General features: G+C 46.6%; 1 protein-coding gene across 4 annotated transcripts in view; it reads right to left on the bottom strand.

Annotated features, from left to right (window-relative positions):
• dlg3 (discs large MAGUK scaffold protein 3) overlaps positions 1-15,659 on the bottom strand; it is a 97,479-nt gene that overhangs the window by 63,639 nt on the left and 18,181 nt on the right. For 2 of the 4 annotated variants that reach the window (XM_062963988.1, XM_062963987.1), the window contains one exon: positions 15,321-15,452. In XM_062963988.1, coding sequence (XP_062820058.1) covers positions 15,321-15,452 — 132 coding nt within the window. Of the gene's footprint in view, positions 1-3,096; positions 4,405-15,320; positions 15,453-15,659 lie in introns of those variants that run through there. The other 2 variants (XM_062963986.1, XM_062963989.1) reach the window with 2 other exon arrangements.

Below are 15,659 nucleotides of genomic sequence, written 5' to 3'. Positions count from 1 at the left end.
TGCAAGGACGTTGCCCAGGGGACGCCCAGATGTTTTGATGTTTTACCATCCTTCTGGGAGGCTTCTCTCATGTCCCCGCATGGAGCTGGAGCTGATAGAGGGAGCTCATCCACGCTCTCCCCGGGTGGGATTCGAACCTGGCAGCTTTCAGGTCAGCAACCCAACCTTCAAGTCACAAGGCTTTTATCCCCTAGGCCACTGGAGGCTCCATTCAGATGTGGTTTGGCCATGGATTCTGTTTGCAAAACCTGGCTCATCTGGTAGCAGGGAAGAGTCAATAAGAAAGGGGGAGATCTGCACTCTAGCAATGGACCGGGGCTTTTCCTCTCTGACCTCGCTGCAGGATTAGAGATGGGATTTATCTCCAGAAAAGAGCACACAAGGGCCATGGCGCTTCCACCCCTTCAGTGTTAGCCTTTTTGCCCATCTTTCCCCCCAAAAAAAACAAAATGGCACTCCTTAGGGCAAGGGAAGCCAGGATGGAGAGAAAGAGGGAAAGGGAGGAAGAGAGGATAAAAACACAGTAACCAGGGAGATGGATCCCCCCCTTCATCCCTTCAGTTCGGGGACGAAGGCGTGCGCAGCATCCCCTCGGCTCTGGCACACGCTTCGGCACACGTGTGTCGGAGGAAAGGGGGCAGCTGGGGCTGGCGAACAGACCGAGGCCCCTCTGTTTTGGCAAAGATGCCGAGGTCCCCCATGGGCATCAGGGCACGACGAGAAGGGAAGAGGGGGCCGCCTTGGCTTTCCCTGCCTGAGGTGGCAAGCGCTGCCCACGCTCTGCCCGCCGCCCCCACCCAGCACACACACATCGATGAGCAATGCCACCTTCGCCGCCTCCTCCTTCCCTCTCCATCCAGCACATGGCGGAGGCACACGGCGGCGTCTAACATGGCGTGTTCTGCATGCATTGCATTGCATGCGGAGGAGAGGCATCGTGCCCCCAGCTCCACAGGCCTCCTCAATTTTCTCTTGATTTTCAGCCCATCTCAAAAAAACACCCCTCCATCCTTCCACCCTCCTTTCCTTCCTTTCATAGCCTTTCCACTATGGCTGCTTATCCTCAAAGCGGCTCAGATGAACAGCAGAAGGAAAGCCCCCCCCCCCTTCCTGTCTGTCTTTCTATCTATCTATTTCACTCCAGTCTCCCCCTTCCCATCAATATTTTTGCCATGTGTCTACATCTTGTCCCTGCCATATTGGGGCATCCCTCTGACAGCAATGAGGAGGGGAAAGGGGTTGGAAAGAGAAGGGGGAACGTATTGCCCACCCTTTCTCTCCCCAAAATGACCCCCATGGGGTGCAAGAAGTAGGCGTAAGGAGACGGCAAAAATAAAAATGGAGGGATCGAGGGAAGGAGACAGGCAAAAGCAAAGGATGCTGCAATGCCAAGGTGCCCAGGTGGGCTCCGGATGGGGATGGGTCTTCATCATCAAGATCCTCGTTCTCATCGCTACCACCATCATCACTGCACAGAGTGGGAGGCGGCAGCTGAGAGGAGCGTGGCATGCGCTGGCAAGGTGGTGGACAGACCCAGCCTCCATTTTAGTGCCTTTCCAGGCAGGCTCACCTCCATCCATTTTCTCTGTCGAGGTTCAATGCTGGGGAGTCCGTCACCGAGGGGCAAAGGGGTGGCAGGGCGAACTGGCACAAGGGAAAGGGGCGCAAAGGGCATTCAGCATCAGCATCATCAGAGGCCAGGAAGAGGCATGGGCGAGAAACAACCCAAGGGAGATGTCAGGGCCAGATGGAGAAGGGAAAAAGAGATGTCTTGGGATGGAGAGGGGATCGATGCCCAGTCCTTCCACAAAAGGAGGTGGGCAAAGGGGGCAAATGGGGACATGTGTGCCCCATCCAACATGGCAGGGCCTCCGCCTCAGTATCCCCAAGAGCAGTGGTTCTCAGCCTTCTAAGGCTGCGACCCCTTAATACACTTCCTCATGTTGTGGTCATCCCCAACCATAAAATTATTTTCATTGCTACTTCAGAACTGTCATCTTGCTAGTTATGAATCGTAATGTAAATATTAGATACGTAGGGTGTATTTTCATTCACTGGACCAAATTTGGCACAAATACCCAATATTGGTGGGATTGGGGTGTGTGTGATTTTTTCATTTGGGAGTTGTAGTGGCTAGGATTTATAGTTCATATACAATCAAATAACATTCCGAACTACACCAACAATGGAACTGAACCAAGCTTGGCACATATAACTCCCATGACCAACAGAAAATACTGAAAGGGTTGTTGTATGTTTTCCAGGCTGTATGGCCATGTTCTAGAAGTATTCTTTCCTGAGGATGCCTGCCATGGATGTGGGCGAAACGTCAGCAGAGAATACTTCCAGAACATGGCCATACAGCCCGGAAAACATACAACAACCCTGTGATCCCGGCCATGAAAGCCTTCGACAACACAATACTGAAAGCTGGGGAGATCTTCAGCCTTCTCTGCCAAAAGGGTTCCTGTGACCACCAGAAATATGTGTTTTCTGATGGTCCTTGGTGACCCTTCTGACACGCCCTGAGGTCCTGACCCCCAGGTTGAGAAACGCTGCTCAAGAGGGTGTAAAAGGTAAAGGTTTCCCCTGACGTTAAGTCCAGTCGTAACCGACTCTGGGGGTTGGTGCTCATCTCCATTTCTAAGCCGAAGAGCCAGCATTGTCCATAGACACCTCATGTGGCCGGCATGACTGCATGGAGCACCATTACCTTCCCGCAGGAGCAGTACCTACTGATCTACTCACATTGACATGTTTTCGAACTGCTAGGTTGGCAGGAGCTGGATCTAACAGCAGGAGCTCACTCCGCTCCCGGGATTTGAACCTGGGACCTTTCGGTCTGCAAGTTCAACAGCTCAGTGCTTTAACACACTTCACCACCGGGGCGAAGAGGGTGAGGGTGGCACAAAGATGGGCAAAAAAGTGACACCTGTCCTCAGCACAGGACACTCAACCTGGCGAGGGTCAGGATGGCAAAAGGGAGAGTGTCGAAAGCATTTGAGGTGGGCACAAGGGGTCACGGTGAGGACACCTGTACCCCCTCCCAACTGAACCCCAAAGATGGCTGATGGGAGAAGAGCGACTTGCACCCACCTGTTCGTACCAGTCCCGGTTAGAGCAGGTGCATTCGGGCCACCATCCGGGTCCGCCTCCGCTGCCGTTCATTTTGGGGGTGCCACAGGTGCCGCCTCCGCCTCCGGGCCCTGCCCCAGGGCATCCTTTCGCCTGGCTCTGCTTGGGGGGCGCGGGCGGCGGGGGCACGTTGTCCCGGGAGGTGGGGATGAGCTTGCCCTTGGTGCGGGCCGTGGGGGTGGCCGAGCCCCCCGCGTTGAGGATGCCCCCGGAGCCCCCCTGGGAGGGCAGGGTCTGCGAGCCGTAGCCCCCGTAGCCGCCCCCTCCACCGCCCCCTCCGCTGCCGCCGCCGCTGTAGGCCTCTTGCTGCTGCCACTCGCCGTAACTGGGGGGCTCCATCCTCCGCAGGGCCGCCATGCGCGTCACCTCGTAGCACTCCGGGCAGCGGCAGCAGTGGTGGTGCTTGTGCATCTTCTCTCTGTGTGTGTGTCTCTCTCTGAGGGGGAGGATGCCGGAAACAATGGACCACAGAGCACAGAGCCTTCCCCGTCTTCCTCTTCCTCTTCCCCAGAGAGCAAAACGCCTGGTACCTCTTTGGTTACCTCCCCGAGTGCCCGGCCATCTTCTCCTTCATCCTCATCACCTTCTTCTTCCTGCTGTGGTCTCTTCCCGTTCTTTTCCTTCCTCTTCCTCTTCACAATAACACAGTCCAATAACAGATGCCCAATTACCTCCCAAGGCACCTGCGTATCTTCATCTTCATCATCACCACTTCTGGTCTCTTCCAATTCTAAGGTTCCTTCTTCCTCTTCTTCACAGCTGAATTGCAATTGAACTGGTGCTCAGTTACCTCCCTACGCAACTGAACATCTCCACCATCCTCACCGCTGTCTTCCTCCCCTTCCTCTTCCTCACAGCTTAATGGGTGGGGGGAACGGGCAAGAAAGCAGCAGGGCTGATGCCCAATTACCTCCCCAGGCGCCCAGGCATCTTCATTATCTTCACCACCATCTTCCTCCTCTTCCTCCTCGCAGCTGGGAGAGCAAGGCTGCCAGGACCCTGTTACCTCCCTAGGGTTCCAGGCATCTTCCTCTTCCTCCTCCTCTTCACCGCCTCCCTCCTCTTCCTCCTCGGTGCTGCTACCGAGCCTTCCTCCTCCTCATCCTCCTGGCGGCTGCATCACCAGCCCTTTGGTCCCTGCCAAGATGAGTTTGGGGGTGGAAGGGGGAGAGGGGCTATGACAGCGCCTTGTCTCAGCTGGGATTGGCTGCCTGGTGGAGGAGGAGGAAGAGGAGGAGGAGGAGGAGGAGGAGGAGGAGGAAGGGCAGGAGGAAGATGCTGCCAGGCTTGGATGGAAGGGGGAGAGCATCAGTCGCTCCCTCTCACCTCCTCCCTCTGATACGCCCCCTCCTTCAGCCTCTCTGTGCTGGTGCAGCCAATCCTGGGCTTGGAAGTAGTGGGGGGGGGGGGCTTAAAGGACCAGCAGCCAGTTGGGAAGGAGGGGGAAAGGGTGAACAGCGCTCCCACTGAGGAAAGGTGTTCTCACCATACAGTGCTTGTGGTAATATGAAAATATCCAAATAAACTCAATGTATATATTACAATAACATATATACAAAAAACAGGACTGTTCCAATTGCATAGAAGTAGAAACCAGCAGTTCTCTTGAAGTATAAGACCAAGTTTTTCATGTGAGTACATGTCCTGTTCTTTATTACATACTAGCTGTGCCCGGCCATGCGTTGCTGTGGCGAAGTATGGCGGTATGGGAAATAAAGTATTGAGGAATTAGTGGTCGTTAAGGTAAAGGGTTAGGGTTTTCCCCAGACATTAAGTCCAGTTGTGTCTGACTCTGGGGATTGGGGCTCATCTCCATTTCTAAGCCGAAGAGCCGGCATTGTCCGTAGACACCTCCAAGGTCATGTGGCATGACTTTTTGGAGCGGCGTTACCTTCCCACCGGAGCAGTACCTATACATCTACTCTCATTTGCATGTTTTTGAACTTCAGGGTTGGTATAAGCTGGGAGTAATAGTGGGGGCTCTCTCCGCTCCCCTAATTCAAACCTGTGACGTTTCGGTCCAGAAGTTCAGCAGTTCAGCGCTTTAACACGCTGCACCATCAGAAAATATTATTTCGTAAAGGTTGTGAATATACAATATTTCTGATTGGTTTTTTTTTTGCCTGTTGGAGGCAAGTATGAATGCTGCAATTAGGCAAAATTATTAGCATGTAATGGCCTTGCAGCTTTAAAGCCTGGTTGCTTCCTCCCTGAGTGAATTTTTTGTTGGGAGTTGTTAGCTGGCCCTGATGGTTTCCTGTCTGGAATTTCCTTGTTTTTAGAGTGGTGTTCTTTACGCTATTTTTTGTGCTTCTACTGTCTGTGGCCCTTAGAAAACAATTATTCCTCTACCTCTAATTAGGACTTTATTTTTCTTTTCTTTTTGTTGTATCAACCTAGAGGCATGGATGAGGGGTTGTGCTGTCAATTTTCTAGGTTGTAGGGTGTTTAGTTTTGTTGTTTTGTTGGTCGCCGGGATTCCATCACTCTTTTATATATATAGATAAGTAGACTCCAGTTCTCATATAACTTGACTCAAACCTGCAACCGGTTTGGTGAATTTCTCACCTCAAAAGTTGATTTTTGTTGATTATTGAAGTAAGTAGAGTGCCTGAATATACTTTTTTGTAAACTTTTTCGTAAACTTTCTGTACAAATTATTTAATTGCATGTATATATTTATGATATGTATTATTTGTAGACCCAACCGCCTGACGAAGACTCCTGTGAGTCGAATCTATGCGATTGGAACAGTCCTGTTTTTTGGATACATGTTATTGTAATATATACATTGAGTTTATTTGGTTATTTTCATATTACCACAAGCAGTGGATTTTGGCCTCCACAGTTTTAGGGGAACCCATTGTTCTTTTAGGTTCTCACCATACAACAAGGGAACCACTGACCGCATAGGCAAACTGATGAAGAAGCACAACCTACAAACCATCTACAGACCCACAAAGAAAATCCAACAAATGCTACGGTCAGCGAAGGACAAGAGGGATCCTCTCACCTCTGCAGGAAGAAGCAAAGACCACCAGCACTGAAGTGATGCCCCTACGCCATCAACTCCGCTGGACTGGCCACATTGTCTGAATGCCCAATCACCATCTCCCAAAGCAGTTGCTCTACTCCAAACTCAAGAATGGGAAACGTAATGTTGGTGGACAGGAAAAGAGATTTAAAGATGGGCTTAAAGCCAACCTTAAAAACTGTGGCATAGACACTGAGAACTGGGAAGCCCTGGCCCTTGAGCGCTCTAATTGGAGGTCAGCTGTGACCAGTAGTGCTGCGGAGTTCGAAGAGGCACGAATGGAGGGCACGGGCTGTGGCGTAGGCTGGTGAGCAGCCTGCTGCAGTAAATCACTCTGACCATGAGGTCATGAGTTCGAGGCCAGCCCGTGGCGGGGTGAGCACCCATCAATTAAAAAATAAAAAATAGCCCCTGCTTGTTGCACACCTAGCAACCCGAAAGATAGTTGCATCTATCAAGTAGGAAATAAGGTACCACTTATAAAGTGGGGAGGCAAATGTAACTAATTTATGACATCGAACATCCCCTCAGGAAAAGGTTAAATTGCCTCTGTGTCTGTGTCTGTCTCGGTTCTATGTGTATATGGGCATTGAATCTTTGTCCTATATGTATATAATGTGATCCGCCCTGAGTCCCCTTTGGGGTGAGAAAGAAGGGCGGAATATAAATACCGTAAATAAATAAATAAATAAATAAATAAGGGAGAAACGTGCAAAGAAGAAGGAGCATCAAGCCAACTCTGACCGGGACCGCCTTCCACCTGGAAACCGATGTCCTCACTGGGGAAGAACATGCAGATCAAGAATAGGTCTCTTCAGCCATCTACAAAGATACACCCAGGATGGAAGACCATCATCCTCGAACTATGAGGGATTGCCTAAGTAAGTAAGCAGGAGTCTACCAGATCCTATGCAGCTGTGGCCAAGTCTACATAGGGACCACCAAACGCGGCATTGCCCAAACAAGAGTCAAAGAACATGAAAGGCACTGCAGACTAACTCAACCAGAGAAATCAGCCATAGCAGAGCCCTTGATGAACCAACCTGGACACAGTATATTATTTGAGAACACAGAAATGCTTGACCACTCCAACAACGATCATGTCAGACTACACAGAGAAGCCATTGAAATCCACAAGCATGTGGACAACTTCAACAGAAAGGAAGAAACCAAGAAAATGAACAAAATCTGGCTACCAATATTAAAAAACTCAACAATCAGAACAGTAAATAAGAAGCAACACTCTGTAAACAGAAGAGTTCCAGGGACGGCTAATGACTCTGAACAAAGGATGCCCCCAGGCAGGAGATGAACCTTTCCAATGCTAATTAAGGTGATTAACTGCAACATTCACGCTGGCTTCCAACTGACAAAGAGTTCTCACACCCTGGACTTTCCACAGATATATATTTTTCCATACCTCACAACCTCCGAGGATGCCTACCATAGATGTGGGCGAAACGTCAGAAGAGAATACTTCTGGAACATGGCCATACAACAACCCAGGGCTCCCACCTCTCTCCTCTTTCCCCTTTTGCCTGTCATCACAACCACCCTGTGAGGAAGGAAGGCAGGAGGGAGGGAGGAGGGAAGAAAGAAGGGAAGGAAGGAGAAGGAAGGAAGGAATGGAGGAAGGAGGAGGGAAGGAGGGGGAGGAGGAGGAAGGAGAGAAGGAAGGCAGAAGGGAAGGAGGAAGGGAGGACAGCAATGATGGATGAATGGATGGAAGGAAGGGCGAAGGAAGGAAGGAAGGAGAGAGGGAGGAGGAGGAGGAGGAGGAGGAAAGGAGGAGAGAAGTAAGGTAAGAAGAAAGGATGGGATGAAGTAAAGGTAAAAGTTTCCCCTGACGTTAAGTCCAGTCATGTCTGACTCTGGGGGTTGGTGCTCATCTCCCCTCCAAGGTCATGTGGCCGGCATGGCTGCATGGAGCACTGTTACCTTCCCACCATTGATCTACTCCCATTGGCATGTTTTCGAACTGCTAGGTTGGCAGAAGCTGGAGCTAACAGCGGGCGCTCACTCCACTCCCAGGATTTGAACCTGGGACCTTCTGGTCTGCAAGTTCAGCAGCTCAGCGCTATAACACACTGTGCCACCAGTTGTGTACCTTCAGATTATTTCTCACTTCAGGCAATCTCATCACGGGTTTTTTTTTTTTAGTCTGGCTTGTTTAGAGGGGCTTGCCCTTGCCTTCCTGAGGCTGAGAGGGTGTGACTAGCACAAGGTCACCGAATGGGCCTCCGCAGCAAAGTGAGGACTTGAACCGTAGTCTCCAGAGTCCAACGCTCAAAACACTATTTCAGCTGGATCTGCATTGCCATATAAAGCAGATAATGCATATTATCTGCTTTGAACTGGATTATATGAGTCTACACTGTGCCCCTGGTGGCACAGTGTGTTAAAGCACTGAGCTGCTGAACCTGCGGACCAAAAGGTCCCAGGTTCAAATCCCGGGAGCAGAGTGAGCACCCATTGTTAGCCCCAGCTCCTGCCAACCTAGCAGTTGGAAAACATGCCAATGTGAGTAGATCAATAGGTACCGCTCCGGCGGGAAGGTAAGGGTGCTCCATGCCATCATGCCGGCCACATGACCTTGGAGGTGTCTACGGACAACCCCGGCTCTTCGGCTTAGAAATGGAGATGAGCACCAACCCCCAGAGTTGGTCACGACTGGACTTAACGTCAGGGGAAACCTTTACCTTTACCTTCACTGCCATATAACCCAGTTCAAAGCAGATAATCTGGATCTTGTGTGGTAGTGTATACAGGACTTTCCTTCTCTTGGCTACAGATGGGAGCAAGGGAAGGAGACATTACAGGCAGGCCAGCCAGAGAAGGAGATGCCAATTATTTTGCCTTGAAATAATGCAACCAGATGATATATTGTAGGACGGCACTGAGCCTTTGGGATGGGTAAACCCCTGCCTCCCGCAAATGCCAGCCCTTTATTCCTCTTTCTTGCCATGGGATGCCCTGGACCCCAAGGAAGGCCAGAAGTCAAGAGGTCAGGCAGCAGCCATGTCACTCTTTTGGAGAAGCCACTATGAGCTGTCTCTTTAAGGGAGGGAGGCCCTGCAGCACTTTTCTGAATGGCTGCTCCGCCCCCTCCCTTGCCCCCTCCCCTCTTAGCCAATCAGGAGGCCAGATGGAATTGCAGCAGCCCAGGCTTTTTAAAGGCACAGTCAAAGCATTTCCCACATCTTTGATGGATTCCCAAACAAACCTTGTGCCAGCAGCCTTTCCCTGGAAACATCAAACAAGCTTGTGTCTTGATCAAAGAGATAAAAGCAGGATACAAACAACAACAATAATAATAGCAATAAGTACAATTGTCTATCGGAAACCCACCCTGAATACTGACACATATCTGCCAGTGATACGTAACTATTTGAAACATTTATATCCCATCTTCTATATAAAAGACTCCAGGGCAGTGTGCAATAAAATCAACACAATCGGTATTATTATGTTTTTGTATATGGATGTCCTGCTTTTGCTCCCCACAAAGGAGACTTTAAAGCAATGTTAACAGTAAGAATGATTTTGAAGGCTTCAAACACACTATAAGGTAAAGGTTTCTCCTGACATTAAGTCCAGTCATGTCTGACTCTGGGGGTTGGTGCTCATCTCCATTTCTAAGCCAAAGAGCCGGCGTTGTCCATAGACACCTCCAAGGTCATGTGGCCAATGGCATGACTGCATGGAGCGCCATTACCTTCCCGCCGGAGCGGTACCTATTGATCTACTCACATTGGCATGTTTTCGAACTGCTAGGTTGGCAGAAGCTGGGGCTAACAGTGGGTGCTCATTCTGCTCCCGGGATTTGAACCTGGGACCTTTCGGTCTGCAAGTTCAGCAGCTCAGTGCTTTAACACACTGCGCCACCAGAGCAATGTCAAAAAACCCAGCTAAAATACTTTGAAATACAAAACCAGGTAGATGCATGGATCTCTATCAAACCAGCTTAGGTCCCAAAGCATGTTGTATTTTTTAAAAGAATTTATTAAGTATTAGTTTTCCTCTTTTAACCAAGACTCAAAGCGGCTCACAGCCCTGAAAGCAATACAAATTACAATTGAAAACCTACAACGTATAAACGTTGAAATGGAATTAAACAGAGAGTTGAAATCACACAAAAAGTTACACTCACTGAAATGCATTGCGGGCGGATAATAAAAACAAGACTCTGTAATAGCAACCAGAACAAAAACAGCATTTTCTGCTTGACCAGTCAATGGATATGCAGGAAGCAATAACAACTTGTCTTGTGCTACTTTAGAAAAAAATTAAAGCATTTGCTTGCAGTATAAATACAGGTTGCCTGGACACCGTCTTATCGGTTATATGGAGACTGACCATAATCCATGAAAGTGTACATCTCCGTAAATCCATTTTGCCTTTGAGGTGCCATTGGACTCTGTTCATTGTGGACTTGGGTCCAAAGCATATTCTGAACCTGCAATCTTTGACACCTCAAAATAATCCAGCTTCACAGCGCTTGCCAAACCACATCTCCCCTGATCCCATAACATTGAGCCGTGGCAGTTAAACTTGCATCAAACCGCATGAAACACACAAAGAAATGTTCACAATTTGCCATGTATTGCAAGTGAAAGCAATGCTCTGGCTTGACTTTGCAAACTGCAGAGAACAGTTTCCATGCATATGAGAAGCTTGAGAAAGGAGGAAAACATGAAAATGAAAAAGATCCAGCTAGCAGTATTTTAAAAACTCTAAAATGTGGACAGTAAATGAAGAGGAACACTAAAAAAGGGGGAATTTCAGACAGGAAACAATCAGGGCCAGCTAACACCTCCCAACAGGAAGCAGCCAGGCTTTGACACTACAAGGCCATTCAATGCTAATCAAGGTGACCAACTGCAACATTCACACTTGCCTCAAACAGATAAGAGTTCTTTCTCCCACCATGTATATTCTACAGATATATAAGCCCCACTTGCCTAGTTTCCAAAAGACCTTACAACCTCTGAGGATGCCTGGAATAGATGTGGGAAAAACGTCAGGAGAGAATGCTTCTGGATCATGGCCATACAATCCAGAAAACTCACAGTAACCCAGTGATTCTGGTCATGAAAGCCTTCGACAACACAGGCTTGAGATACAATAGAGTCTCATTTATCCAACATTCGCTTACCCAACATTCTGGATTATCCAACACATTTTTGTAGTCAATCTTTTCAATGCATCGTGATATTTTGGTGCTAAATTCATAAATACAGTAATTACTATGTAGCATTACTGCATATTGAACTACTTTTTCTCTCAAATTTGTTGTATAACATGATGTTTTGGTGCTTAATTTGTAAAACCATAACCTAACTAGATTATATGAGGCTCCTTCTACACAGCTGGATAAAATGCACACTGAAGTGGATTATATGGCAGTGTGGAGTCAAGATAATCCAATTCAAAGCAGATAATATAGGATTATAAATGGGTTATATAGCTGTGTGGAAGGGCCTTGAGTCTACACTGCCATATAATCCAGTTCAAATCTGATAATCTGTATTTTATAGGCAGTGTGGAAGAGGCCTAAGTGAGGCCTAACTCTGCCTGTCCCCTGGGCTGAGTGGGTTGCTAGGAAACCAAGTGGATGGAGCTTAGCCTTCTAACTGGCAGCAATTGGATAAAAACAATTATTCCTCTCCCTCTAATTAGGACTTTATTTTTCTTTTCTTTTTGTTGCATCAACCTAGAGGCATGGATGAGGGGTTGTGCTGTCAATTTTCAAGGTTGTGGGGTGTTTCGTTTTGTCCGCTGCCATGATTCCATCACTCTCTCTCTCTCTCTCTCTCTCTCTATCTATCTATATATATATATATATATAGGTAAAGGTAAAGATTTTCCCCTGACGTTAAGTCCAGTCGTGACCAATTCTGGGGGTTGGTGCTCATCTCCATTTCTAAGACGAAGAGCCAGCGTTGTCCATAGACACCTCCAAGGTCATGTGGCCGGCATGACTGCATGGAGCGCCCTTACCTTCCCGCTGGAGCGGTACCTATTGATCTCCTCACATTTGCACGTTTTCGAGCTGCTAGGTTGGCAGGAGCTGGGGCTAACAGCGGGAGCTCATTCCACTCCCAGGATTTGAACCTGGGACCTTTCGGTCTGCAAGTTCGGCAGCTCAGCGCTTTAACACACTGCGCCACCAACAGGGGCCTCTCTCTCTCTCTCTCTCTCTCTCTCTCTCTCTCTCTCTGTGTGTGTGTGTGTGTATATATATATATATATATATATATATATATGAGTGATGGCATCAAGGCGACCCACAAAACAACAAAACTACAGACCCCCCAACCTCGACATTTGGCAACACAACCCATCATCCACGCCTCTAGGTTGATACAACAAAAAGAAAAGAAAAATGAAGTCCTAATTAGAGGGAGAAGAATAATTGCTTTTATCCAATTGCTGCCAGTTAGAAGGCTAAGCTCTTCCAACTTGGTCTCCTAGCAACCCAATAAAAATAATAAAAAACACTAAAAATAAGTAAAAACACTAAAAAATTAATACAATAAAATACTATAATAACAGAAAATAACTAAAATAATACAAGAAAATAATAAATAAAATATAATAAATAAAAAGATAACTTACAGTAAAAATAATTTAAAAATACAAATAACGTCAAATAAAAATTACACAACAATTTTTAACCAATACCACCACCACTTTGCCACAGCAACGCGTGGCCGGGCACAACTAGTGTGTGTGTGTGTATGTATATGTGTGTATGTGTATGTGTATGTGTGTGTGTGTGTGTATATATATATATATATATATATATATATATAAAATAAAAATAATAATATATATATAAATATATAATATTTGATGTTTAATAGGCTTCTCCTTAATCTCTCCTTATTATCCAACATATTCGCTTATCCAATGTTCTGCCAGCCCGTTTACATTGGATAAGTGAGACTCTACTGTAGTTCCTTTTTCAAAAATGGGACTACAAGTCCCATAATCCCCCTGATATGTCACTGGATAAGCATGGATTAATACAGAGAAAAAGAAACAGAAGAAGATGTGGAAGCTGCATCAACAGGTTTTAGGGAGAAGAAATTGCCCTCCGTTTCCAAAGCATAGGCTCCACAATGACAGGTGCCCTGAGTCAAAAACACCTAGTCATGAGGGTTGCATGCTTTTGTGTAAAACAGAAATGCACAAGCCCCCATCCTGGGGCTGCCTTCTCCCCCTCCATGCGCATAGAGGCGCATAGGCCCGCACACATGCGCCGCCATGCTCCTCCAGATCGAGCCTGGCGCAGTCTGTCTCCTGGTGCCATTGCAGACAGCAGCAGCTGGGTTGCTAGGCAGCAGAAGCAGGAACATGTTGGGGGGGGGGGGGCAAAGAAATGAGCCCACGTGAATCGGCCACGCTTTGGGGATCCATGCAGGGCCAGGGGTCCCCTTGCATCTACACTGTGCAACGGATGCCGTTTGGCACCACTTTGACTGCCAAAGGTTCAATGCTATGGGATCATGGGCGTTGTAGCGTTGCAAGGCCTTCTCTGCCAAAGAGGGGCTTCACCGAACTACCGACTCCAAGGAATCCACAGCATAGAACCATGGCAACAAAATGATAATAATAATAAATACAGTAAAGTCTCACTTATCCAACATAAACGGGCCAGCAGAACCTTAGATAAGCGAATATCTTGGATAACAAGGAGGGATTAAGAAAAAGCCTATTAAATTATTAGCCGCTTTGAGTCTCCTCGCAGAGAAAGGTGGGGTAAAAGTGATGTAAATAAATAAAATAAATAAATAAACATCAAATTAGGTTATGATTTTACAAATTAAGCACCAAAACATCATATTATACAACAAATTTGACAGAAAAAGTACTGTATATATTCGAGTATAAGCCTAGTTTTTCAGCCCTTTTTTTAAGACTAAAAAAGCCCCCCTCGGCTTATACTTGGGTGAGAGTCCTGGTTGCCTTATATTTGGGTCAGCTTATACTCGAGAATATATGGTACATTTATTATTTTTCTCTATTATTATTGGTATTATTACAGTAGAGTCTCACTTATCCAACATAAACGGGCCGGCAGAACATTGGTTAAGTGAATACATTGGATAATAAGGAGGGATTAAGGAAAAGCCTATTACACATCAAATTAGGTTATGATTTTACAAATTAAGCACCAAAACATCATGTTTTGCAACAAATTTGACAGAAAAAGTAGTTCAATACACAGTAATGCTATTTAGTAATTACTGTATTTACGAATTTAGCACCAAAATATCACGATATATTGAAAATATTGACTACAAAAATGAGTTGGATAATCCAGAATGTTGGATAAGCGAGTGTTGGATAACTGAGACTCTACTGTACATTTATTATTTTTCTCTATTATTGTTGATACTATTACATTTTTTTTACTCTATTTTTATTATTATTAATACATTTATTATTTCACTCTGTTCTTCTTCTTCTTATTATTATTATTATTATTACATTTACTATTTTACTCGATTTATTACTACATTTATTATTATTACATGTATTATTTTACTCGATTATTATTAAAAGGATACATAAGCACATTGACATTGAAGAAGATGAGAATAATGATTTGATCAGAGTTGGACAGTCTTATCTTAAATTTGAGCTTTATGTAAATATTTAAAAACATTTAACCTACGGATGCCTCAGTTAATGTAGTTTTATTGGTATCTATTTTTATTTCTGAAATTTACCACCCTCGGCTTATACTGGAGTCAATGTTTTCCCAGTTTTTTTGTGGTAAAATGAAGTGCCTCGGCTTATATTCGGGTCGGCTTATACCAGAGATATATGGGCACTGAGCCTCAACAGAAGTCCTCAGCTTCCGTAAACTACATTTCCCAGGATTCGGCAGAAGCAGATCAGATGACAGCTTTACGTTCAATAACGTTGTATAATGCTCCATTGTACAGTAGCAACGCAGAGAAGGCACTGTGTCTCCAAGTCCTCTCCAAACGACTCAGAAGAGGACTGGCAGGATGGAGGGAAACCTTCGTATCGGAAGGGACCCTCAAAGGCCATCCAGTCCAGCCCCATTCTACTGAGCAGCAAGGCCCAACCAAAGCAGCCCCACAAGATGCCTGTACAACCTCTATGGAGGACTCACCTTGGGCAAGGAGCTGCGGATGCCAACCACCAGGCTGGACGCTTTCCTTGGCAACTCCGTCTTGCGCTCGGTGATGGTCACCAGCCGTGGCGGCACTGACCCCAAGGCATCCTTTTGGCCCCAAGTCTCCCCCTGAAATGGAAAACAAAGAGGCCTAAAGAGCAAGACTGGAAACTTTTTATTAACTTTTTGCACGAGGAAGAAAAAGACTTGCCAATTTTAAGTTTTGAAGAATAATTTGAGGGGGTTTCTTTGGTTCGAGAAAGGAGACAACATTGGGAAGCCTAGAGGGTGACACTTGTGTTGTTTTCTTTTGGCCAACTGGGGACAAATCAGAGG

Source organism: Anolis carolinensis, unplaced genomic scaffold (genome assembly GCF_035594765.1).
Source record: "Anolis carolinensis isolate JA03-04 unplaced genomic scaffold, rAnoCar3.1.pri scaffold_12, whole genome shotgun sequence".
Taxonomy (NCBI): Eukaryota; Metazoa; Chordata; class Lepidosauria; order Squamata; family Dactyloidae; genus Anolis; species Anolis carolinensis.
Note: the sequence above shows the minus strand (reverse complement) of the source record. Positions and strands in the feature narration are given on the sequence as shown.